The following is a 23,537-nucleotide window of genomic DNA, read 5'->3' as shown; positions in this document are numbered from 1 at the left end:
AAATACAGAAACGCGGGTGGGTTGGAGAATGTCAGTGAGCAGATCGGGGAGGGTTGATAAGTCCAGGTTAGTAACTGAAAATATTTGGAATCACTGCCCATTGCAAATTACACAATACAGAAGTTCCTGTAATTGACATGAGAATGGGGGGGGGATTCCAGTCTGCCCTGGAGACCGGCTGGTGAGGGAGCACGTGCCGAATCACTCTTTTCTCCTGCATTTCCGGCTGGTTTCCGGCAGCCTGCCTGGGTCGGGGAGGGTGCGCACCTTGGTCGCAGTGGATGCCGTACTTGCCCTCTGTGCAGGTCTCACAGGCTGTCCCGCTGAAGCCCTCTCCACACACACACATGCCCGTGCCGTTGACTCCGTCCAAGCAGATCCCGTTCCCAAAGCAGACGTTCTCGGCTTTTCCTGGGCAGGGCTGGCACTGGGGGCCAAAGTAGCCCGCACAGCATTCTCTCGTCTGAAACAGAAGGACCAGGCTGGGCTTGGACAAGGTCACACTTCCATCCTTTGGTTTTGTCCAGCCATGGTGTGGACATCCTGCAGGTGGGACTGGATGTGTGTCCGTAGCTTTGACCCCTCGTGGAGGGGTTGGGAGGGATGGGGAGAGCAGCCCCCGAGAACCAGGTGAGGCTATGCCATCTCCAGGCGTGCCAGGAGCAGCGTGGAGGCTTCTGCCGAGGAGGCAGGAAGGAGGGGAAGGAAAAAGGCAAGCAGGAGGAGAGGACAAAGAAAAGCGAGAAAGAAGGAGGGGCAGCAGGAACAAAGTAAAAATAATGCAAGTGATGCCAGAGGGGCCCTCGCCATCCCCAAACCTGGCACCTTTGCGTTGTGTGTTATTTCATCTGGTACTGAAGGTCGGGAGGTGGGTGAGACCTTTGACATTCTATAAATGACTCTCTTTTAGTTCAGGGAAGCCCTGCAGGATATCTGCTTGCTTGCGCCTGCCTTTATTCTTGAGTGCATTAAAACACAAAATCTCCTGCAGCTGCAAGCTCCACAACTTAAGGGCCTAATCACCTGCCTCTGCAGGATAGGCAGAGGCTATGTCTAGTCTTCTGTGAAAGAAGCAGGACAGGACATTATAAAGAATTTTCCTGCAGATTCCAAAGTAACAGGTCAGAGGTGCCTAGCTCTGGGGTCCTGCTTTCTAAATGACCAGGTGCACCTGTTCTTCCCTTGGAGAGCTGCCCATTTCCTGTCTCTTTCGCTCACGGGGCATTTCCCCTGTTGTGAGAACAGGGAGATCCTCTTAGCCTCTCAGTCCCTCTTTTTCTTCATCATGCAACAGAATATTGCAGCTTTCACCAATGTGCTGACTTGCAGGGCTGTCCTGAATTTTAGTGCTACTGCTACTACTTTGAACGACAGTGGTAATGAAGATAATAAGGAGGAAGGGGAGGTGGCAGAAAGAATACATGCAGAGGGGGACTTCCCTGGTGGTACAGTGGTTAAGAATACACCTGCCAATTCAGGGGACATAGGTTTGATCCCTGGCCCGGGAAGATCCCACATGCCGTGGAGCAACTAAGCCCGTGCGTCACAACTACTGAGCCTGTGTGCCACAACTACTGAAGCCCGCGTGCCTAGAGCCCGTGCTCCGCAACAAGAGAAGCCACCGCAATGAGAACCTGCACACTGCAATGAAGAGTAGCCCCTGCTCGCTGCAACTAGAGAAAGCCTGTGTGCAGCAACGAACACCCAACGCGGCCAAAAAAAAAAAAAAAGAATACATGGAAAGGCACTTTGAAAAGTATAACACATGATTACATTTCTCAATGCTGCTGCAATAGTTAGAAGGCTTATTAAATCATTATACTCACAATGACAGTTTTCACACACTTTGGCTGGCACCCAATGAACAGGGATCGCTTGCCCATGAAATAAATGGTATAGAGACATTTCTTCGTCTCTGCACCCTATGAAATAATAATGATTATATCAGCTTTTCAGTTAGAACAAAGCTTTCCAACTTCTAAAAGCAAGTAGGTGGGTGATACATTGCTGTCACTCTAACTGAAATGTTCTAGAAAAGGAGGGGGTTGGCTTCTTGGAGCTGTTTCATAAGAAAGAAAATGCAAAATCACAATGTTGGCTGCCAGAATACCAGGTGGCAAAATTCAGATAATTATCCCTTACGGTAGTCCTCTGTAAAAAGAACTTTTCTTTAGAAGACTAGCTCAAGTTAGGAAGAATCACAGAGTCAATCAAATAAAAACATCCTTCCAACATTCCACATTGAGATGAGGCTTGGTTTCTGTTTATTTATTGGTTGATATTCTGCCTTGGTCTGAGACAAGATTAAGGCTGCTTACAAAGACTTATACTATACAAGAATAAATGCAAACTCAAGTGAGAAGAGTCAGCGTTGTTAGATATAAAGTACTATTACGCAACGGAAGGTACATGAGAGTTGATTCTTTGTAATGGCTGGAGTATCATCAGAGCTAGCTTTTGCAGTAAACAGCTATAAGAAATATAGATGGGTAGTTAATTCAAAGACATGTCTACCTCCCCCCAGGTCTGTCATGTGTTTCTCAGAGAAAGTTAGTTGTAACTTCAACTGTAAAGGGAATCAGGAAGGTGGGACTCCTCCAGGTTGGATACCGAGTTGGATATGGAGTTTGCCTCCTTTGATGAGCCTTCTTGCGCCTGTCCTTAACCGACTACTGGAATATGAAAGATGTAGTATGAAAAATCCCTTCCTGCCCTGGGTGTTGGTTGAGATGAACCCCTGTTTCTATTTATGTATTAATCAAATTTTTGCTTTGGTCCAAAAAAAATGGATTTAAGACTTTAGAAAGATGCATATAAGGTAAGAAGGTAAGATTAAATTAAAATCAAGTGAAGGAATGAAGGCAGTGAAATGAGTTGTGCTTGAGAATCATTTTCTAATTTGGACCTCCCTGGGATCCAGAAACACTTTTATCAAAGCAGACAAAATACTTACTAGTGGTTTAGTTCCAAACGGGCAGATCGGCTGCTGGGGACACTTCCCACACTTTCCCTTAGTAAAACACAACCAAAGTGAATATCTCATGTTTATTACTTTAGTGCAAAATGAGGCTACAAATATTTTCCAGACATGGAGCTGGGAGGTTTTAGGCTATAAAACTGAAAACCAGAAACTCATCTGGTCAACCTCTTTAATGTCCTTTGAGACAAACACTTCAACTACTTTGGGTCGTGGACACTGGAGCGTCACTTTCTCTACTATACACTTCAGATGCTCATAATCTTGTAACCTGTGAGGGGGTCTTAACTCACTTAAATCCTAATTCCTTTAACAACAACTCTCATTTATTGAAAACCCACTACTTAGTGAATTGGGCCGGATTCTGAGACTAAAGGATGCATCACGTGCAGCGCCCAGCTATGGGGTCCGCGTGGAGATAATATTCACTATCATAAAAAAAAGAGCACAAGTTAAGAATGACAGGCATTTTTAAGTGCAGCCTGTTCCTAAAACAGGAGGAGACCAATGTGACTAGTTCTTAACTCGGCGCCTACTGGACGGTATTGTGTGGTCGTTCACAGTTCTGGCTCTGGGGCCAGACTGCCTGGATTTGAACGCCTTCTCTGCCACTTGCTAGCTCTGTGAACCTGCGGGTGTTACTCAACCTCGCTGGGGCTCATTTTTCCCCATCTGAAAAATGGGCGGAGTAATAGTACCTACGTTGTTGTGAGGGTTACCTGAGTTAATACATGTAGAATGCTTAGAGCAGTGCCTGGCACATAAAAAATGCCCAGTGAATGTCAGCAGTTATTACTATTACTGAGAGACCCTACACCATCTCATGGAGTAAAAAGTCTCCATTACTGCATCCTATATTATACTGAAATGATCCATTCCCATATTGTCTCTCCTGCTAGACCAGGCTTGGCCAAAACCTGTCATGGGTGCACCATACCCCGCACCCCCCCCCACCTGTGTCTATGCTGGGTGCGGCACATTTTCTCTTTGAGGAAGGCCTTGGCTCCAGAAGCCTCCTCCCTCCTCAACATAACCCTCCAGGCAGCCTTTCAAGGCACTAGACTGTGAGCCCACTGAGGGCAGGGGTCATGTCTTATTTATTTTTGTGGAGCCACAGCCAAGTACGCTCCTTGGCATTTAGAGATGTTCATGCAGTGTTTTTTGCACTGAACTGAGATACTCTGATAGATGAGTCCTATGCTTAAAATTATAAAAAATAAGCCAACACTCTTTAGCTCATCGTTGGCCTCAGATAGAACTTACTCGTAGGATAGTAGTGTCATTAATATCACATCTATTCTTCTGAATTTCCAGAACTTTCCCCAAGCCATGGATCACTCCCTTGTCAGTGGCTACATTGGTGTAGTTTATCGGAGCCTCATTTACGTAGAGCTGTGAACAGAGGGTTAACTGTAAGTTTTTACTAGAGTGATTTTAAGGGAAATAAGGACGATGGGGATTGGAGGATATCAATATGACAACGGCCTAGGAGATATTCCAAAATTCACCTGGCAGGTAGCACAGTGTAGTGGAGGGAGCTCTGCCCTAGGAGAGGGGAGTCTGAGTGACAGTCCTGCATCTGGCACCTTCCAGCTGTGTGACCTTGGGCCAGTTGCTTTTCCTCTGTGAATCTCAATTTCCCCTTCTGTAAAAGGCAGAGGTTGTTCTAGATAATCTCCACCCTTCAAATGATCGGTTTTTATTGTTTAAAAAATTCGGAGTCATGATCGTTATGTTAGTGCCCCTGATAAAATGGCTCCACGGATGATGGATGTGCTTGGCTGTGCTGGTTATTGGTGGTCCAGGAGGCGTGGATGCCTTCCAAAGCCAAGACATGCAGAACAAAACTCAGCGTCCTTTTAGCATATCTCTACTTCCTGGTTAATTTGCAAGCACCCCTAAGTAAGGCTAAGTGACTGTTATATAAGAATAAAAATAACTAGCATATTTGAGTGTTTTAGAATTTGTAAAAAGTGTTCCACCAGATAACATCACTTCCCAGTGTAAGGAGACTGCTCAGAGGTCTGCATTACCATACCATGTTTCCCTTGGGGCTTCTTCGGAGTTCATGGTATGTTTGTATTGTCTTTGCCTAGTGTGTCCGTAAGCGTCCAAGACATGGGAACTAAATTTCTAAATGTTGCCAAATTAAATTCAACTTTGAGTTGTAACTTGTTTTGTTTTGATTTTTTTAAATGGGAGCACACCTTAATGATTGCTTAGCAAAATAAGTAAAGCCATTAATTCATTCATTAATATAACTAATATAACTGAAAACAAATGGTTGTTTGAAAAATTGGGGGGTGGTGTGGATGTGTGTGGGGTGTGGGTGTGTAGCAGGACCGAGGTTGGGAGAAGAGGGAATTCTTTATTGTACTAAACAGATGTCAACTTCATATCTCATAAGGGTTTAAAAATGATTAACATCTCCCAAACTCCCCACTGCATCAAGATTAAAATGACTCTACTAAGTGTTTAAATCTGAACTTCCACTGAATGTTAAAGTCCCTGATGATTTACTTGGAGTCAAGTGAATTTCCACTGGATGTTGGGATAAATCACGGCTGAGGTCTACAGAAGTGGTCCAGGGTCTGTGAAGACTTGGAAAAGAAGCAGGGGGCCTTACTTATGGTGTCAAACGGTGACTGCAAAACAAATTTGTAGAATTCCAAGATGCTGAGCTATTTTAAAATATCAAAATGGCAGAACTTCGGATGCTGTAATACTATTGATTTGGCATTAGAAAAAGTCTGAATCATTTTTATTGTGAGATGTATTTGAAGAATTACGGGTTGCATTAAAATTTTGATCTGAACACAAGTTTACTCATTTAGAGAGCATTTTTCTACATCTTCTTTGTCCTAAGAGTAAATGAGTTATCAACGAAAGCAAAACCTCTATTGTAGGATTGAACTATTTGTTTATTGTAAGATAAAGCCTCTATTGTAGAAAGGAAGAAGAAAAAAAAAAGCTCTAGATCAAAGACTTTCCAAACACGTGAAAAATAAATGTGACAGAATCAAAACTGATTCAACTAACTGCACTGGAATATTCATTTCTACATGATGAAATAAAAGATGACATAGATTAAAAACAGAAACAAAAATGTAAGGTCTTTATCAACAAAAATTGCCTTACCTGGAAAAAAAAGAAAATGTATTTAAAAGGATCTCCTCAAAATTATTACACAATAGGTAAGATTATTTATAGGAGTCAGAGGGAAATATTTGGAGTTAGATTATTCCCTAAGTAATGAAGAACCATGAAGACTTCTTTCTTTTTTTTTAACCCGAGCATGTTAAAAGAAAAACTGTACACAAAATTCACTTATACTTCAATGATGATAACACTGAGAAAATTATCTTCAAAACTGCACTTTTTTACAGGGACCAATTAATATTATTACTTAAAAATTTGCAATTAAACTTTCTTTAATATAGTGCTTAGTTTATCCTAAATAATCACTCATTTTTATTAATTTTTCTTATGAGAATGTATACTAGAGTCACGTAGTGAATTTCTTGTTGAATTTTCAGATTGATTGATGTTTGAAGTAGGTACAAAGAATTTTATATTGAAATACTTAAAATATGTATTTAGTCTCAATTCTTTCTACGAATTCTAAACACTTAAGTACTTAGGGGTTGTGTGAGATTAATACTGGAATACTGGTATGGGGGTCACTTGGTCCTAGGTCTGCAGTCTGTATGATCAAGCAATGATAATAATGTTTATTCATTTAGCTGCTGGAGTCATGAGGCTCCTTATACCCTGGGGCCAGTGCCACTTCCTGGGGGTCAGGTTTTGCTGCCGGGTTTCCTTCCATCTTGGAGGTGGCTTGGGGGCTGTCTGTTTGTTTGTTAGGAATCAGAACTGAAGGGCACCTGTGACTGCTGGGATTCTATCTCCTTATCAGCCAGGCCACAGTGATGATTTGGTGACAGGGAGGGGGAAGGGGAGCTTCCCAGTCTGGCTGAGTCATTACTTTACGGTGAAACACAGACAACTGTCTTCTGTAGAGAAGGCTTAGGAAGTGCTGGGGAGATTACAGAACGCAAAAGTGATGACAGACATGGAGCTAGGACACCCACCCGTGGGTTTTAAGGGAAAGGATCGCACCTGGTCGTTGCGGAGGAAGAAGCCAAGGAGGTAGGAGAAGCCCAGCATGGTCTCCCGGTGCATGCCGTTGTGCAAGTCATTCTTCAGCAGTTTCTCCTCCAAGACCACGTGATACTTGAGTACGTCCTCCTCCTGGACAACACACAGAAGGGAAAGTTAACCCACAAATCAGCCGGTCCCCGGGCACTTACTGGGCTGCCCTGATGCCGAGGCACCGTGGGGTTTAAGAGCAATAGCTTGTTGAACTGGAAGTTTCGCCCGAGGCATCGGGGCACGGTAGATAATAAATACTAAACCTGAGACAGATCACCTTGGGGAACTTGCAGACTTTCCATGTAGGATGGTCAAGAACTCATTATGGGACCGTAAAACCCGGAGTGAGGGCAGAAAAGGTTGGGGGGGTGGATTTTAAAGTTGATTTCTTTGGTGAGAACAGCTGTGAAGAGAGTCCCCATACCCCAGCCTGCCTTTCACCTCAGGGGTCATGAGAGGAGGCTCAATGGGATATTTCAAAGGGCTTGATCTGTGTCCTCTGCAGACAGGGTAGCCTGTGGGATGTCACTCAGGCCTGAGCAATCTTGTGCCAGGGACTGCTGGCAGGTTGACCCCCAGCGGAGGCGGCAGGCTGTCACCACACTGAGACAGGCCTGCACTCCCAGCACTGACATGGGACAAGAGAGTACAGGTGTCCTGTGGACCAGAGGGCTGGCCGTGTCTGAGAGGGCTGGTGCCTTAGGTCCTATCCTAGATGGCTTTCTGGAAGGGCAGACAGGCCTCCCCAAGGGAAAGGCTGGAGGTGGCCTCTGGATGCTGAGGGTCCACTGAGAAAAAAAAGTGGCTGTAGGAAGAGATGCATGCACACAGGTGGGGGGAACTGCAGTCAGAGACCACCAGGGATGGGTGGGGTCTCCAAAGAACCCATCAGAGAGCGAGAGAGCGAGAGCGAGAGAGCAATGGCATCTCAAGACGGTACCAGTTAGATAAGAGCTTCCTGCCCTCTTAACATCTCTTCCCGACCATCACCAGGTCCTAACTGCAAACCCGGTGAGACCAAAACGGAATTCAGTGAGATCAGGAAAGGAAATAGAAGCGTCATATGGGGAAGGAGAGACGGTGAATTATTGTCTCAGCTCCAAACCACCCTCTGCACTGTTTCTGCGGTGGGGCTGGGACCACAGCCCACACTTCTCCTCTGCCAGGTCTCCTGTTTGGCTCCGCCAGTGGAAAGTGCTCGAGGGAGACCGTGAGGCCTGTTGGAGGGATCTCCTCTTCCTGCATGCTTCCTGGTCCTGGGGGCATCACCCCAGCTGCACGTCATCGCCCTGCCAGCGGCAGCTGGATCCGAGTGGCAGAGGCCTGTCACTCCCAGACTGGCCTTATCATGTCCCCCTCCCCCTAAGATGCCAGCACCAGCTGGGCAATGGCATCTCCGAGACGCCTGGGTCTTGGACCCCCAGGGACCCTCCTCCAATGTCAGAGCCACAAGCAGAATGGCACCCCGTCCTCAGAGGTCTGCGTTACAGCTCTTCCAGGCTCCTCCATGTTTCTAAGTTTTAGTTGTTCTGACCTCTTTCCTCTGTTCTCCTAGGCTTTGGGGTTATAGATGCTTCTATGCTATCTCTTTTTTACCTTTCAATTATATTTATATAACTTCATACCCAATAAACAATTCATAATATTGAATTCTCTCTGGTACGGTTTCTGTCTCCTGATGGACCTTGATTTTTTTTTTTTTTTAGCAATAATTTTTACCTTTCCATACTGATTTTTTTTCATGGAAAGGCATTTTGTTTTAAATATAGCAGTGTGTACATATCAATCCCAAACTCCCAATCTATCCCTCCTGCCACCCTCTGATGGACCTTGATTGATTCAAAGACCATACCCCCTCCTCCAGTTTCCTGTCTGGACAAAGCCCAGCATGGAGCAGTGAGGAAAGAAGATTTAATTCTAAATCCAATTCAAAATGTTGATTTTTTTACAAGGAGCTGGATTTTTTTTTTTTTTTTAACTTAATTGAGACTGTGTTTGTGACTTACAGTGATGATAGGACTTTCTGGGGAAGCAGAAAGGCTGCGGGATTGCCTGAGGGTTTATCCCAGGGCAGGAGAAGAATATTCCCCACTGAACAGGTTCAAAGGGCTGGGGGAGGGCTGGGGGTGAGGAGACACAGTAAAGAGGATTTCCACTTCCATCCCAGGAGTCCTGCTTGCTCAACACGGCAGTTACAAAAGTCTAACACACCGTTCCTCCCTTCACAGAGTTTTCATCCAGTTGGAGGGCTAAGACACACCCACCTGAAAAGACAGTTCCTTATACCAGGTGTGTAAGTGCTGAAGGGCGTACTAATGGTCTGAATTCAGAGGCAGGAGAGATTTTCTGCAGCTCAGGGGCCAGAGCCAGCTTGTCTGAGGAGGTGAGACTCGACTTGAAGAATGGGTATATGTATAGATGATTCACTTTGTTATAAAGCAGAAACTAACACACCATTGTAAAGCAATTATACTCCAATAAAGGTGTTAAAAAAAAAAAAAAAAGAATGGGTGGGGAGGATTCAGGAGGCATCGGAAGGAGGAAGGGCAGCCTTCCTGATTGAGGGGGCGGGGGTGTGTGTGTGTGTTTGTGTGTGTAGATAGGAGCAAGGGCACTGAACATGCCTTTGCTTTCTTTGGGGTCTGTATGACATCACTCTGGTTAGACCACATGGTATCTGCAGAGAATGGACAGGAGACAGCAGTGGGCCCAAGGGTGGCTTAGCGGGACTTCAATTATCAGCCCCCGTCTCCTTAGCACCCATCATCTCAGTCACCCTATATAAAGAGAGAAGTGAAAACAGCGTGCTTGCTGTGCAATTACAGCTTTAAACGTGTCCTCTCACTATGGGGCTGGGTGCGGGGCACCCCCGGGATCCTTCTAAATGGAAATTCTGGCGCCAGCACTGAATAGAAGGTAATCGTGGCCAGTGTATGGAGACCCTAAGAACCTGGGGAGGTAGCTTGGACTTAGTCATTCAGGAAATGGAGATCCACCCAAGGGTTTTGAGCCAGACAGTGACAGGATTGGAGCTTTTAATTATTTCACAAAGTCTTTTGACAAGTTCTGACTGTTCAGCCCCAGATGTTAGGAATCAGGGAAGACAGAGACGGGGAGAATAGGAGGAAGACAGAGACAGTGAACTCCCTCTAGGTCCCAGCTGCTGACAGCTCACTGCGTGGGACCAGGGAGAAGCCAGGGAGGGGAGGAGGGGTGGCCATGAAGATGTTTCCAGGTTCCTGGGATGCCCGCATCCTTGTGTATGTGAGCCTGAGTGTGTGCTTCCAGGGGTACAAACTAAATACGTGAGTAGCTCTGGCTTGGGGGAGGTTCGGGTATGAGAGAGTCTCTGCTCAAGTTTATGTTAAATATCTGGATATCGACAAAGAAGTTTTGATGAAAGAGTGAAATGGTACATGGTTGATGGACTGAAAAACCTTAAGTGTTTGAATTTCCAGGAAATAATTTCCCAGGTTATTATTGCTGATACTACCAGAGTTGTGACCTTCTTCTCCCGGATGTAACTCTCAATGGCGTCGTTGTTTGGAGCAAACACCGTGTAAGTGTCAGCAGCCTCGATCGAACTTGCCAGATTATGTTGCTGTGATGGAAAGAGACAGGAGCGCGTGAGGGACTTCTGTTCCCAGGTAACCCGAGCAGAGGGTCATGCAGAGAACGTGGTACTTGCAATGATGTAGCCCCGGAAGATGGAATAGTCAGGCATCTGGTCCAGCCGGGTGAGTAGGTTTGGTAAGGAGCCAGTTAGACCTCTTTGGGGAACCAGAACCTGGGAAAGGAAGCCCCAAAATTCTGTTAGCCTGTGTTGGTAGGACTTGCTGCTCTCTAGTACATAGGTTCATGTCACATAACAATATGTGATCATGAAGCCTCTGCAAATAGAGAACGAGGTACCTTTTCCTTTGATCGTCTGCAAGACCAAACAGGGGTGCGTAGTTTGGGAAGTGAAGTGGGTTGGACCTTCAGCCCTACTCCACCACCAGCCCAGGTACCTCTAGGCAGGGAACAACCTGCACAACGGTTCATGGCGGCCCTAACAAAGGGGGCCACAGTGTCCAATGGACAGGTAGAAAAGGAGCTCCTTAACGAGCCACTGCAACCCAGAGGCTAAGCGGTGGACTTGAATCCGTCGACGTGCATCCATGGATCTTTGTGTCCACATGAACTTCTTCCTCAATCCAGTTACCTAGCCATGAGGACCCTCAGTGGTCTATCCTTTGAGAAGTGAGGAGAATGGCACATACTTTCTTAGGGTTGTTATAAACATCAAATGAGATAATGCAATACATGACACCTGGCACAATGCCTGGCACCTAGAGGGCTGTCAATCATTCCAATGTTACTGCACACAAGGTGAGGTGGTAACGCTGATGAGGGACAGAGAAAAGATGCAGCTCCACCCCTCCGGGACATGCCATCATATGGGGGTTCACGACCTATTCCATCAAGAGCTATCAAAACAAGGGGGCACAGTTATGCCAAATGAGTTCTATACTGAGAAATCCCACGGGATTTCAGAGGAAGGAAAAGGGAATAAAAATGACATTTATTGAGGTCTCCCTAGGCAGCAGACGGTGAGAGAGAAGGTGTTGTTTAATCCTCATAGGGAAGAAAAATGGGGCTCAGAGAGGTTATGTAACTTGCCCAAGTTTACACAGTTAGTTAAGTGCCTGAACGAGATGCTGTATGATTCTAGAACTTACCCTCTTGACACTATGTCAGCCTCGGTGATATGGGCTGCAGGGATCAGGGATGGCTTCACAGAGGAGGTGGGACTTGAACTGGCCCCCGTGATAATAACACTCAGTACAGGACATGGGTTGAGGTGCCATTTTACTAATGAGGTTGTGTTCATCAAAAATGTAAATGAGAAGAAGAGGTAATTTTACGCTTTAAAAAAAAATTTTTTTTAGTACTTTGAAAAGCCAGTATTGGAGAAGAAAAATACTCTTGGTAAGTAATATTGCTTTCTGATAAGTGAAGCCATAAGTCCAGTATAGTTCCCTGCAAATGACCTATCACTTGCTCAAAAAATAGTGTATTTTTTAATGCCTCTTGGTAATACAGGAGAATTGCAAGGTCTTTGCAAAGTATTATTTCATTTCAATTGTGTGTGTGTGTGTGTAATGTCAAAAGGCTCACAATTTAAAAATATTTCTGACTTTGTGTCATGGTCCAAAAGTGAGAAGGTCACTACTACTCAAAAGTGGGAATTGGAGGTTTTTATTATTTCACAAAGTGTTGCACTCAGAAGTCTTATAAGAAGCCTCTCTTTTCTGAACAGAAACAGTTAACGTGTTCTGTAACTTGAAATAAAAAAGTATGTAAGTGCCAAGTGAGAATAATTTTAGTTAAAATGCAATTAGTTAATTGTCTTTTCTAATCTTCTGCTTTTCAAAATCTCCCAATATACCCTAAATTCTAACTTTAATTTTAAATGAAGATATTAATATAGTAACTGAAAATTATAGGATAGCTTAAAAGCTTGTTTCCCATTAAACTTTTTTTTTTTCTATTTCATACCTTTGAATACTGTTGAATTGCATCTTAGAAGAAAATAAAAATTCTACAATACGCTTCCTACCCTTTTCCATTTTTTTTTCTAGGGCACAATAATGCAGAGGAGAGCGGACCAGTGATACATAGCCAGTTGCCTCTCCTCCAGTTCTTGATTATATCTAATCTGGGCGTATGGACTTCCCAATACTAAGGTTCCCGTGTACCTTGTAAGATGTTCTGATAACTAAGAAATATGATATATGTGGCCACACATTATACAGGACCCATTGCAGGATATAGGCTGAGTATATAGCAACTGAGTCTTACGGAATGAGTAGAGCCTCTAAATGGTCTTAAAATAAAAATAATGAAGCACAATACAGGTTATTTTTATATTAAGGCTAAGTATTTTTTCCCCAAAAAGATACTGCACAGGAGGATAAATAACAAAAGGAGGAGAGATTCAACATGTGTGGGAGGAGGCGATTTTGTACCTTGTTGATGATGTGTATCACTCCATTTGTGGCTGCATTGTCACCATCGATTACGGACGCTCCTTCGATTGTGATATTCTGTAAACACACCACAGTGAGAAGGTGAGTCCCTATAGAGTACACCCAGGGATTGAATTATTTCTGGGTTTCCCACTTTTGAGTAGTAGTGACCTTCTCACTTTTGGACCATGACACAAAGTCAGAAATATTTTTAAATTGTGAGCCTTTTGACATTACACACACACACACAATTGAAATGAAATAATACTTTCCTCTACCGTGTGGGAGGCACCTGGTCATCAATTCTACTCTATTTCATTCTATTTCATTAAAAAAGTGCTGGGGGCTTCCCTGGTGGCACAGTGGTTAAGAACCCGCCTGTCAATGCAGGGGACACAGGTTCGATCCCTGGTCCGGGAAGATCCCACATGCTGCAGAGCAACTAAGCCCGTGCACCACAACTACTGAGCCTGCGCTCTAGAGCCCACGAGCCACAACTACTGAGCCTGCGTGCCACAACTACTGAAGCCCATGCACCCCAATTACTGAAGCCCACGCCGCCTAGAGCCCATATTCCACAACAAGAGAAGTCCCCACTCGCTGCAACTAGAGAAAGCCCGTGCGCTGCAAAGAAGACCCAACGCAGCCAAAAAAAAAAAGTGCTGGCTGAGGCTTACTAAAGTGACCCTGCAGTTGGAAAAACACCGCAGATAGTGTTGTGGGTTGAATTGTGTCTCCAAAATTCGTATGTTGGAGTCCTAACCCCCAGTGCCTCAGAATGTGACCTTATTTGGAGACAGGGTCTTTACAGAGGTAATCAAGTTAAAATGAGGTCATTAGGGTGGGCCCTAATCCAGTATGACCGGTGTCCTTAAAAGAAGAGGATATTTGGGCACAGACAGCTATGTAGGGAGAAGACCATGCGAACATGAGGACGGTCATCTACGAGCCAAGGAGAGAGCCTGACCTCAGTCCTCAGACAGAACCAACCTTGCCCACACCTTGACCTTGGACTTCGAGCCTCCAGAACTCTGAGACAAAAATTTCTGTTGTTTAAGCCACCCAGTCTGTGGTTCTTTGTTACAGGAGGCCTAGCAAACTAATACAGATAGTTACTGACTTTTCAAGAATATTAATTACACAGGGAAAGGAGCTAAGTAAACCCAAATGCCCGCTCACGCAGCCACCGACCAAGCATGGGCTCCCCTCTCTCTGGTTTCCTCTCCTCTTCTCCCACCACTGCCCTTTGTCTGAAATTCCTCCTGGGAACCCTAGGTGCAGAGGGGACTTGCCTCACCCTGAGCACATCAGCAGAGGTCCTGAAACAAACATTCCTGGCTACCTTGCACATCTCTTCTGGTTACGGGGAGACATTTATATCAGACATAAGAAAGAACCCGTTACAACTGTGCCTTTGATGGTTAGCTCCTCCAGCTCACAGGTCTTGATTGATTTACCTCTGAATCTACGGAACCTGGGATGAACCTTCCCAGGGTGGGTGTTCAATTAATGCTTGCTCAGAGCATCAGTGATTTAAAACACCAATGGAAAACCACCCATTGTCTGATATATGCATGTAACGTTCTAGAATTATTGTAATAAAATGTAAAGAGTCCATGGGACCGTATGTAACTCTTTTCTGCTTTCTAAAAGGAATGATCTGATGAAGCACACATACTTAGGTAATACTAGGCATAGAGCTTTTTCACAGCGCCATCACTGATGGGTAGGTAGGCAGAAATGCTTTAGAGCCGCAATTCTAGAACATTCTGACTCTGGCCCATGCTCCAATGATGGGGCAGTTCTCATTTCCCAGTAGAGCCTCCATTTTCATCTTGTTCAGTTCATAGAAAGAGCTTTAAAACACTGCCGCATTCAGCAGGGCAGCCAGACTTCCTCACAGAAAACTGAATCCAAGTCCTTGAAACACTATAGAAAAAGCCAGAAGGTGAGCTTCTACAGGTCTCTGCTCTCCTGCGCACTGTCCTGTCTCCAACACTCAGATCAGTTCCTGGAGCATAGGAGGTGTTCAATAAGTATCTGTTTATTTATTTTTTTGGCTGCATCGGGTCTTAGTTGAGGCACGTGGGGTCTTCGTTGAGGCATGCGAGATATTTCGTTGTGGCGCGTGGGCTTTTCTCTAGTTGTGGTGTGCAGGTTTTCTCTCTCTAGTTGCAGTGCTTGGATTTCAGGGTGCATGGGCTCTGTAGTTGTGGAGTGTGGGTTCCAGAGCTTGTGGGCTCTGTAGTTTGAGGCACGCGGGCTCTCTAGTTATGGCGTGCAGGCTTAGTTGCCCCGCGGCATGTGGGATCTTAGATCCCCGACCAGGGATCGAACCCACATCCCCAGCATTGGAAGGCGGATTCTTTACCACTGGATCACCAGGGAAGTCCCAATAAATATCTGTTGACTGACCCTAGCTTAATATAAAATTGTAGTAATCTCGAATGACTCAATTAGTAGGTTTCCAATAACCAGCTCTTAACCACACATAAAAATCAAAGTTGTGAAACTGTGCGGCCTTCACCCAGAAGAAATGAAAGGATTGCCTTTCCGGATCAGTCTGTTGTCTGTCAGGAAGAGCCTGTGGCCAACGTGTGTGTGTGTGTGTGTGTGTGTGTGTGTGTGTGTGTGTGAATACAGGTTGCTAATTGTTGAAGCTGGGTGATACCTACATGGAGGTTTTATTCTCCGTTTATTTTTGCTCATGTTTGGAAATTTCCCTAACAGAAAAAAACTAAAAGTACACTATGAACATAGGTCACAAGTTTCCACTAAACAGACACAATACGATGCTCTCTTACCCCATCCGCCTTCGCCAGGTGGAGGAAGTTGCCCTGCAAAGACGTTGCCAGCATGTCAGAAGGTGACAGGGCCTGCAGATCGGCCACTCCATACATGCCCAGTAGCGTATGGTACCTACAACAAGAGTCCATAAGGGCTGTAATGAGGTGTCAATGCTTGAGACAGTGGCATTGTGAGGAGTTAAGAGAGTAGGTTCTGGAGCCAGACTACCAGGTTCAAAATCTTCCCCTGCAATTTCAGCCATGGTACCTGGGGTTAGCTAATCAACCACCCTGTGCCTCGGTTTCCGCATCTATAAAATGGGAATAATTCTGTCTATTTCACAGGGTCCTCGGGAGGATTAACTAGGTTGTACCTAAAGCAGTTAGCACAGAACTGGCTGTCAGTCATGTTGACGACTTCCATCCTGGGGTAAGGAGGTGAGGGGGTCCTGGAACATGGTCAGTTGCATGGATCTGAAGGACCATGTAGCCTCCCTTCACTGAACTTCATTCACACTGATGCCAGTAAGATATCATGAAGAATAAAACACACATAATACCTACTTTATGAGGGTGGGAATATTGCTCTTGGTCAACCAAAAGGCTTTCTCGTCTTGGTCCATGTCCTCGATGGCTTGTTGGGAAGGCACGAGGACGGTGAGGTTTGAGGCGGCTGACAGCATGGGTTGCAGGGAAGCGTTCTGAATCGCAGAGGGAAAAGAAACTGGCCTGACTCATGTCAGAGGACAAATGCTGACTTAATGCTTGGCAGAGATGACAATTTCCCGTGTGATATAATTTCAGAGATACCGGGAAGGTCCTAGGGACCCCTTTCCCAAATCGATCCCACCTACTGGCTGATGCCTCCTCTTCCCTCTGAGACTCATTCCTTGTATTTCAACGTGTGAACCTTGACAAAAGGAAAATTTTCCTGATCAGGTCACACTTGAGTCATTATCAGTCATTCACCCTTTAGTCTAAATGAAGAGGCAGAGAACAGTCTTGACAGTGTCATGCGTGTGTGTGCACACGTGTGTACAGAGAACCTTGAGAATCCTTGGATGCCTTTGGAATAAGGATGGTGGGAAGATTACAGGAACAGTTTCAGCATGAGAGAGAGACTGGAGGCCTGAAATCAAACTTTATCTACTCACCTAGAGCTACTTCTGGGTACAAGCAGTGGTGGGCTTATGTGTCACAACCGGCTCTCCAGGAAAAACAAACAAACAAAAGCCCCGCTTTGTAGTGTTCGCTGATTTCTGTGGTGTAAGTTCTCCCATCATAGCTGATTCCAAGCTACCGCCATAACAGCATAGAAAGTGGAGCTGGGAAAGCTGTGCTCCTGTGAGCTAGGACGAGTGGGTCTAGCACACCACAGGGCAAGCTTATGAGTGTGGGGTGGGTCTGTATGAAAATTAGCACCTGCTATAGGGCACTCAGTCCCTGCTCTCCCATGCGATGGGGGATGGGGGTCAGAGGGACCCCACATGGAAGCAACAGGAAGGTGTCCTGGAGTAGCTGCTGACCAGACACTGCGTATCTTGGCATCTGTCTTCTTAAAAGGGACAAACCACTTGTCACGATGGCTGGCTGAACCTGCCACCTCGGGCCACTCAGGCAAAGATGACAGAGATTCAGACAACTGGGGATGGTGGGGATTAGACTCTTTGTTACAGAACTTTCCAAAGGAGAGGGAAAAGCTCCTCTGGGCATGTTGGGCTGAGGGCTAAACACACATGAAATACGATAGTACTGCAACTATAAATGTCAAATATAATTTGGTGAATTACCGTGATGAATTATGCTGACTTTTCAAAAATACCTCTTTTGATGAATGAAGTTATACATATATATTTGGATTGGTTGAAAAGTCGACCACCCCAGCTTATCTTAGACCAGAAGCTCTTAGCCCTGGTTGCATGTTAGAATCACCTGGGAAAGTGTTAAAATACACTGATGCCCAGGTCAAACCTCTACCCAATCAAATCAGAGAGTCTGGGGGTGGGAGCCTAGGCATGGCTATTGAAAAACAACTGTTCCATGTGGTTCTAAAGTGGAATCAAAGCTGAGAACCACTGCTCTAGACAATTTCCCTCCCTCCCCCTCACCAGCTGCATTTTCAGTTTTCTGTTACATGTAGTCCAAATATCTAAAATTATTATATATTCCCAATCCTAATTCCAACAAAGGTACTCACATTTATCCACTGGTTAAATATAGCTGCTGCAGAGAGAAAGGACAATTCCTTATTCATTTCGTGCAAGAGAGAGAGGAGAGAGGAGAGAGAACACAGAGGAGGATCAATGAGAGGCATAATCACAGGGCAGCTCTGGGCATCGTCCTTGCCAGCCTTGTCGATGCCGACATGAATGATGCCCAGGCTGGACGAATCCCCATGTTGCCAGAGCCATGCATTTCTTTCATGTTTAATGGCTTGAATTATCTTCTCTATTCGAGGTAAAGGAGTAATTCCAGAAACTTTAAATGAAACAACCACCTCAAATCCGTCCAAATCAGAATTTATGTTGTAAGAACACGGCCACCCAGCCCTACAGGAGGGTCACAGAACTCAGTAAACTGCCCCCTTTCAGAGCTAGCATTGAGCAGGGGCTTGGGACACAGTGCCAGACCACTTGGGTTTTCTTTCTGGTTTGGCCATTTCCTAGTTCCTTAGGCAAGTTACTTCATCTCTCTGGGCTTCAATGTTCCCAGCTATAAAATAGGGATGATAAAAGCTCCAACTGATAGTGTTGATGTGGAAATTGGAAGAGTTAATGTTTTTAAAATGTTTAGAATTGAGGATGGCATGCAGGACACAGTCAGTAGGTTTTAGCCACTATTATTTTTAACTTATCCACCATGGGGTTTGTTAATGAACATATATACTGAACCATCACAATTGGCACCAGGTTGGAGTGAGGGAGGATATAAGATATGAAAGAGAAAAGATGGCCCCTGATCTTATGCAACTTACAGTTGTTTTGGGGATGTTAGGATGTGAAAAAATAACGCAGGGTGCTGGTAGATCAGTGATGTTTGAAGGTGTGATCGATTAAAGAAAGCTCTAGACTTTGAGTTTAAAAAGTCTGGGTTCAATTCCTGGGTCTGCCATTTACCAGCTGTGTGATCTTGGGCAAGTCACTTAACCTCTCTGAGAACTTAAGTGCCTCACCTGAAAAATGAAAACGATGATGCCTTGCTCCTGGGATTATGAACATTACATGCATTAACGTATGTGAAAATATTTTAAAAATTATTAAACACCACGAAAATGGCAATAACAATTATTATGTGCAAATTTACCAAAAGGCAATACATCTCAGAGCTGTCTTAATTCCTTTTTGAAAGTGGTTGAGGTTATGGAATAAGTTAGTAAATACCGGTTAAAAAGTAAATCAGTTAGTAAATGGATAAGTGCAAAAGCTGAGATGCTCGGGTAATCCCTTCAAGGAGAGGAGGGCACGAGCTGGACCTGAACTGCTGGCAGAAAGACCTGAGGCTGGGTCCATGGGGGAGGGGAACGGAGCCAGGAAGGTGACAGCTGGGAAGGCAACAGCTCAGCTAAGCTGGCTGAAGTGAGTTGAGTCCATGTGAAGCCCTCAGAGTACCAGGCCGAGGATTTGGACTTGATCTTGTTTTCCATGGGAGGTGAGGGGCCTTGTGAAAGCAGGGTTTTAGGGTTTTAAGGTTTTAGGAAATGTGGCCCATGGACAGTGCAGAGAAAATGTTGGGTCCACGCTCCATGGTCTGAATGTCAGGAGACAGGCCTGATGGGATGAGTAGGAGAAACAGGTTCAGTAAAGAGCAGGAAGGACCCTGATAGGCAGGGAGGCCAAGGTCAGATGCTGCAGCTGCCAGGGAGCACATCAGGGCAGGTGCAGCCCCGGGCACTGTTACGCCAGTGGTTTCCATTGAGCGGAGGGGTAGGAACCAAACTCCAGTGAGTTAAACAAAAAGTGAGTGATGAGAAAATTCACCAATTTACTTTCTCATTTCAGCAAATCTTTATGAACAGTAGGCGTGAAGTAGGAAACAAGGACAAAGACCTGCCCTCAAGAGTTGACAGACAATTAGGTGGGATGTGCCCTACGCTGATAGAACATACTAATGGTTAAGTGCTTGGGCTCTGCACGGAGACAGCTGAGTGACCTTAGGCAAGTTTGCTTAGGCTCTCAGTTTCCTCATCTATAAAATGGGCATAATAATAGCATAAGCCCAGAGGTTGTGGTTTAAAGGGGGTGCTGCAGCATGTTAAGGATTTAGTAAGATGCCTGGTACACAGAAGGTGCGCGTGCATGCGTGCGCGTGTGTGTGTTCACACAAGCACACACACCCCCTCCCAGACAGGGGTAAGCACAAGGTGCTCTGGGTACTTATAGGAGGCACACAACCCGGACAGGAGTGCCCGAGAGCTCAGCAGGGGCCAGTTATTTGCTCATTTGGGAAGTCTGGGACTAGAAAGAGGCAGAATGGCAAGAAAGGGAAGCCAAGACTGCTCGGTACACAGAAGGTGCCAAATAAAAGTTACCTCCCTTCAACTTGTAGAAAATTTGTGACCCACAGAGCACATATGCCATTTATGAGAAGCAGTTTGCTTCAGATAAAATCTGGAGCAAATGATTGGTAGACCACTTTAAAGCCATCCTAGACAAGAGCGCTTTTTTTTTCTTTTAAATTTGAAGATTTTTGTCTTTATTATTCCGTACTGGAGTTGATCTCAGAGGACTTACCACTGCAGCGTTTCCATAGCAGAGAAGGCCATCTCCTTCGTAGCCCTCTTGGCAAACACAACTCCAGACACCAGAAGAAGTAAACTGACAGGTTGCCTGATACAAAGAAAATGAGAGAAATGATTTGCTTTCCCGACTAAAGCATTAGATATAAGGTACACCTGTGAATCCTCAGGCTCCGTCTACAGTGAGAACTGCAAAATTCGGGGCTGAAAGATGGTGGAAGTAACCCACAGGCCCTCAGCCCTTTCTGCAGGTTTGGTGCACTTCTTACGGAATCACAGTTAGATTCTTTCTTTTCATCCCTGCCAAGATTTAGCAAGCAGAAAGCAGGACACACAGTTAATGTGAATTTCAGATAAACAAAGAGGTTTTGGTATAAGTATGTCCCATATAGTATTTGGGGGCACGCTTGTGCCAGAAAAGAATTCACTGTGTATCTGAAATTCAATTTTAACTGGGTGTTCTGCATTTTATCTGGCAACCCTATGTTGGTTCTTCCACGCTTTGGAATGAAGTGAAAGTTCCAATAACCTCTCACGTGTGGAATGTCAGGGCTTGATTGGGCTTAAATTAAGCAAGAGTGTTGGAGCTTCCTCAGCTTTATGAAGTGCTTTCATGATTCTTGGGTAATGGGAGGCATCTCCTCCCATTTTTTTGTCTTTGAATATTACCCACCTGCCCACACTACTAGGCGTGGGTCTGGCAGTCCTGTTCATGATATGTCACCCCACTCCCTGGGCATCATTGAGTGTCTCGTATGTGGACACCTGGACCCAGCTGGGCTGGTCAGATCCTTTCTCCTATGAGTTAGAATTGGGACACAGAGTGCTGTTAAGTTAGTGGGTATCACTGGTAGCGGGGTAGACGTTCCTCTAAGAACAGGGAGTCATCTACCCCAAGATGCACAGAACTGCACTTAAAGTTGGGAGAGAGAGAGAGAGGGAGACAAAGACAAAGAGAAAGTAAAAGCACAGGGAGTAGCAAAATGAGAAGTTGCATGGTCTTAGAGGATCGAGAGAAGAAGCTGCCTTGATCTTGATTCTAAGCCCTTGGGAAGTTTTGGAATTCCTGACTATGGAGCTACCCTGGCGGCATATGTCCAACAAATTCCTTTTTAGCTTAAGCTGATTTGTGTGGATTCTGTTACTTGCAAGCAAAAGCACTGTGACTAAGGTGTCGTCTCCACTGGTTCTGACGCTGGGTGCTTAGTGGTGTTCTTTTAAAAACATGAACACGACCGGCTCTACCATCTTTGCCTGCTCTTCCATAATTTAGACACAAGGCTCAACCTACCCTTGAATGGGCATTTTCACTAATAATTTGGGTAAAACTTTGTTATGACATTCAAAATGGGAGTCTAGTTACCCTTTAAATTATCCTGGTGATTTAGAATTGCCAGATTTAGCAAATAAAAATACCAAGTACGAATTTTAGATAAGTTATGAGTAATTTTTTGTTTAAATTTGTCCTATCTAACATTTGGGTCATATTTGTGCTGGAGGATTATTTGTCATTTATTAGAAATTCAGATTTAACCAGGAATCTTATCTGGCAATTGTATGTTGGTTCTCCCAAGCTTTAGAATGGAGTGAAAGTTGCAATAATTACTCACATTCTGCTTAGGGACTCCCTTTGGGAGTAAGAGAGATTTTGTTTATTACTGGGCCCAGATAAAAAATAACCCAACCTTCTTTCTTTCTCAGGTAATTTTTTTAAGTATTAATGAAAAAAATCAAGTAACTCACCAGTGGATGACATTTCCCAGTTTGTTCCAAGCATGAAGTTACTGGTTCACAGTCAATCCCATTGCCTCGAAAGCCTTTCTTGCACTCACACTCATTCTGTAATTCCAAGAGTAAAGTCAAATGGATTATTGAAAACACCTGCCTTCCGTGCCCTGCCCTCACACTGCACCACAAAATGAAGTACGGAAACCATCACTGGCTCTTTTAGAGAACACCATTAATGTCTTTCGTTTCTTACACTTCAGATTCCGGAGCTATTGGTCTCCACATTCTACATTACATTTCCCAGTCTGATAGTCCTTTGGTGCCTTTTTTTTTTTTTTTTTTAATTATTTATTTATTTTTGGCTGTGTTGGGTGTTCGTTTCTGTGCGAGGGCTTTTCTCTAGTTGCGGCAAGCGGGGGCCACTCTTCATCGCGGTGCGCGGGCCTCTCACTGTCGTGGCCTCTCTTGTTGCGGAGCACAGGCTCCAGACACGCAGGCTCAGTAGTTGTGGCTCACGGGCCCAGTCGCTCCGTGGCACGTGGGATCTTCCCAGACCAGGGCTCGAACCCGTGTCCCCCTGCATTAGCAGGCAGATTCTCAACCACTGCGCCACCAGGGAAGCCCCCTTTGGTGCTTTTTGAATTCATTACCCTAGAGGGGCCACATGGAGATTTGTCTCAGAGAGAACTTAGATTCCAAAGAGCATCACACTGGAAAAATTGGCCCCTCCATCTAAGAGGGAAAGATTAAGTAAGTTATGGGGCATCCACTTGGTGGAGATCCATGCACACGGTCACTGTTGGTCTGTGAGGCACGCTGTGTAATTTAGAACAGGCATTCCCTCTGAGCAGGCAAATCTGAGTCAAGTACTACCTCTACATGGACAACCCATGGCTAGTGGCTCAGCAGGTAGACAGTTTCATCAAGCAACAAAAAAGTCCCCCCTTCCTCTGGGAAGGTTTAGGTCCACACCAGGGTACATACCTTGGTGAGCAGGGTACAGGCTGGGTTTCAGCCCCTGTTTGCTCCATAGGCTGGGTCCTTTGTGTAGTACACAAACTACACCACAGAAGCAATGGCCCTGATCATGCAGCTACTAAATATGATGATGATGATGATGATGATGATAGTGGTGGGTTGTATGATAA

At 45.1% G+C, this 23,537-nt stretch overlaps 1 protein-coding gene across 1 annotated transcript in view; it reads right to left on the bottom strand.

Annotated features, from left to right (window-relative positions):
• Window positions 1-23,537, bottom strand: part of STAB2 (stabilin 2) — a 157,943-nt gene that overhangs the window by 52,915 nt on the left and 81,491 nt on the right. Inside the window, exons 26-38 of the mRNA XM_059936774.1 lie at window positions 22,405-22,500; window positions 20,657-20,752; window positions 18,124-18,171; window positions 16,491-16,627; window positions 15,945-16,059; window positions 13,141-13,218; window positions 10,818-10,916; window positions 10,623-10,730; window positions 7,097-7,228; window positions 4,241-4,369; window positions 2,954-3,010; window positions 1,827-1,922; window positions 268-463 (exon numbers count right to left, since the gene is read on the bottom strand). Of these exons, the coding sequence (XP_059792757.1) occupies window positions 268-463; window positions 1,827-1,922; window positions 2,954-3,010; window positions 4,241-4,369; window positions 7,097-7,228; window positions 10,623-10,730; window positions 10,818-10,916; window positions 13,141-13,218; window positions 15,945-16,059; window positions 16,491-16,627; window positions 18,124-18,171; window positions 20,657-20,752; window positions 22,405-22,500 (1,387 nt within the window). The remainder of the gene's footprint in view (window positions 1-267; window positions 464-1,826; window positions 1,923-2,953; window positions 3,011-4,240; window positions 4,370-7,096; window positions 7,229-10,622; window positions 10,731-10,817; window positions 10,917-13,140; window positions 13,219-15,944; window positions 16,060-16,490; window positions 16,628-18,123; window positions 18,172-20,656; window positions 20,753-22,404; window positions 22,501-23,537) is intronic.

This window comes from Balaenoptera ricei, chromosome 10 (genome assembly GCF_028023285.1).
Source record: "Balaenoptera ricei isolate mBalRic1 chromosome 10, mBalRic1.hap2, whole genome shotgun sequence".
Lineage (NCBI taxonomy): Eukaryota > Metazoa > Chordata > Mammalia > Artiodactyla > Balaenopteridae > Balaenoptera > Balaenoptera ricei.
Note: the sequence above shows the minus strand (reverse complement) of the source record. Positions and strands in the feature narration are given on the sequence as shown.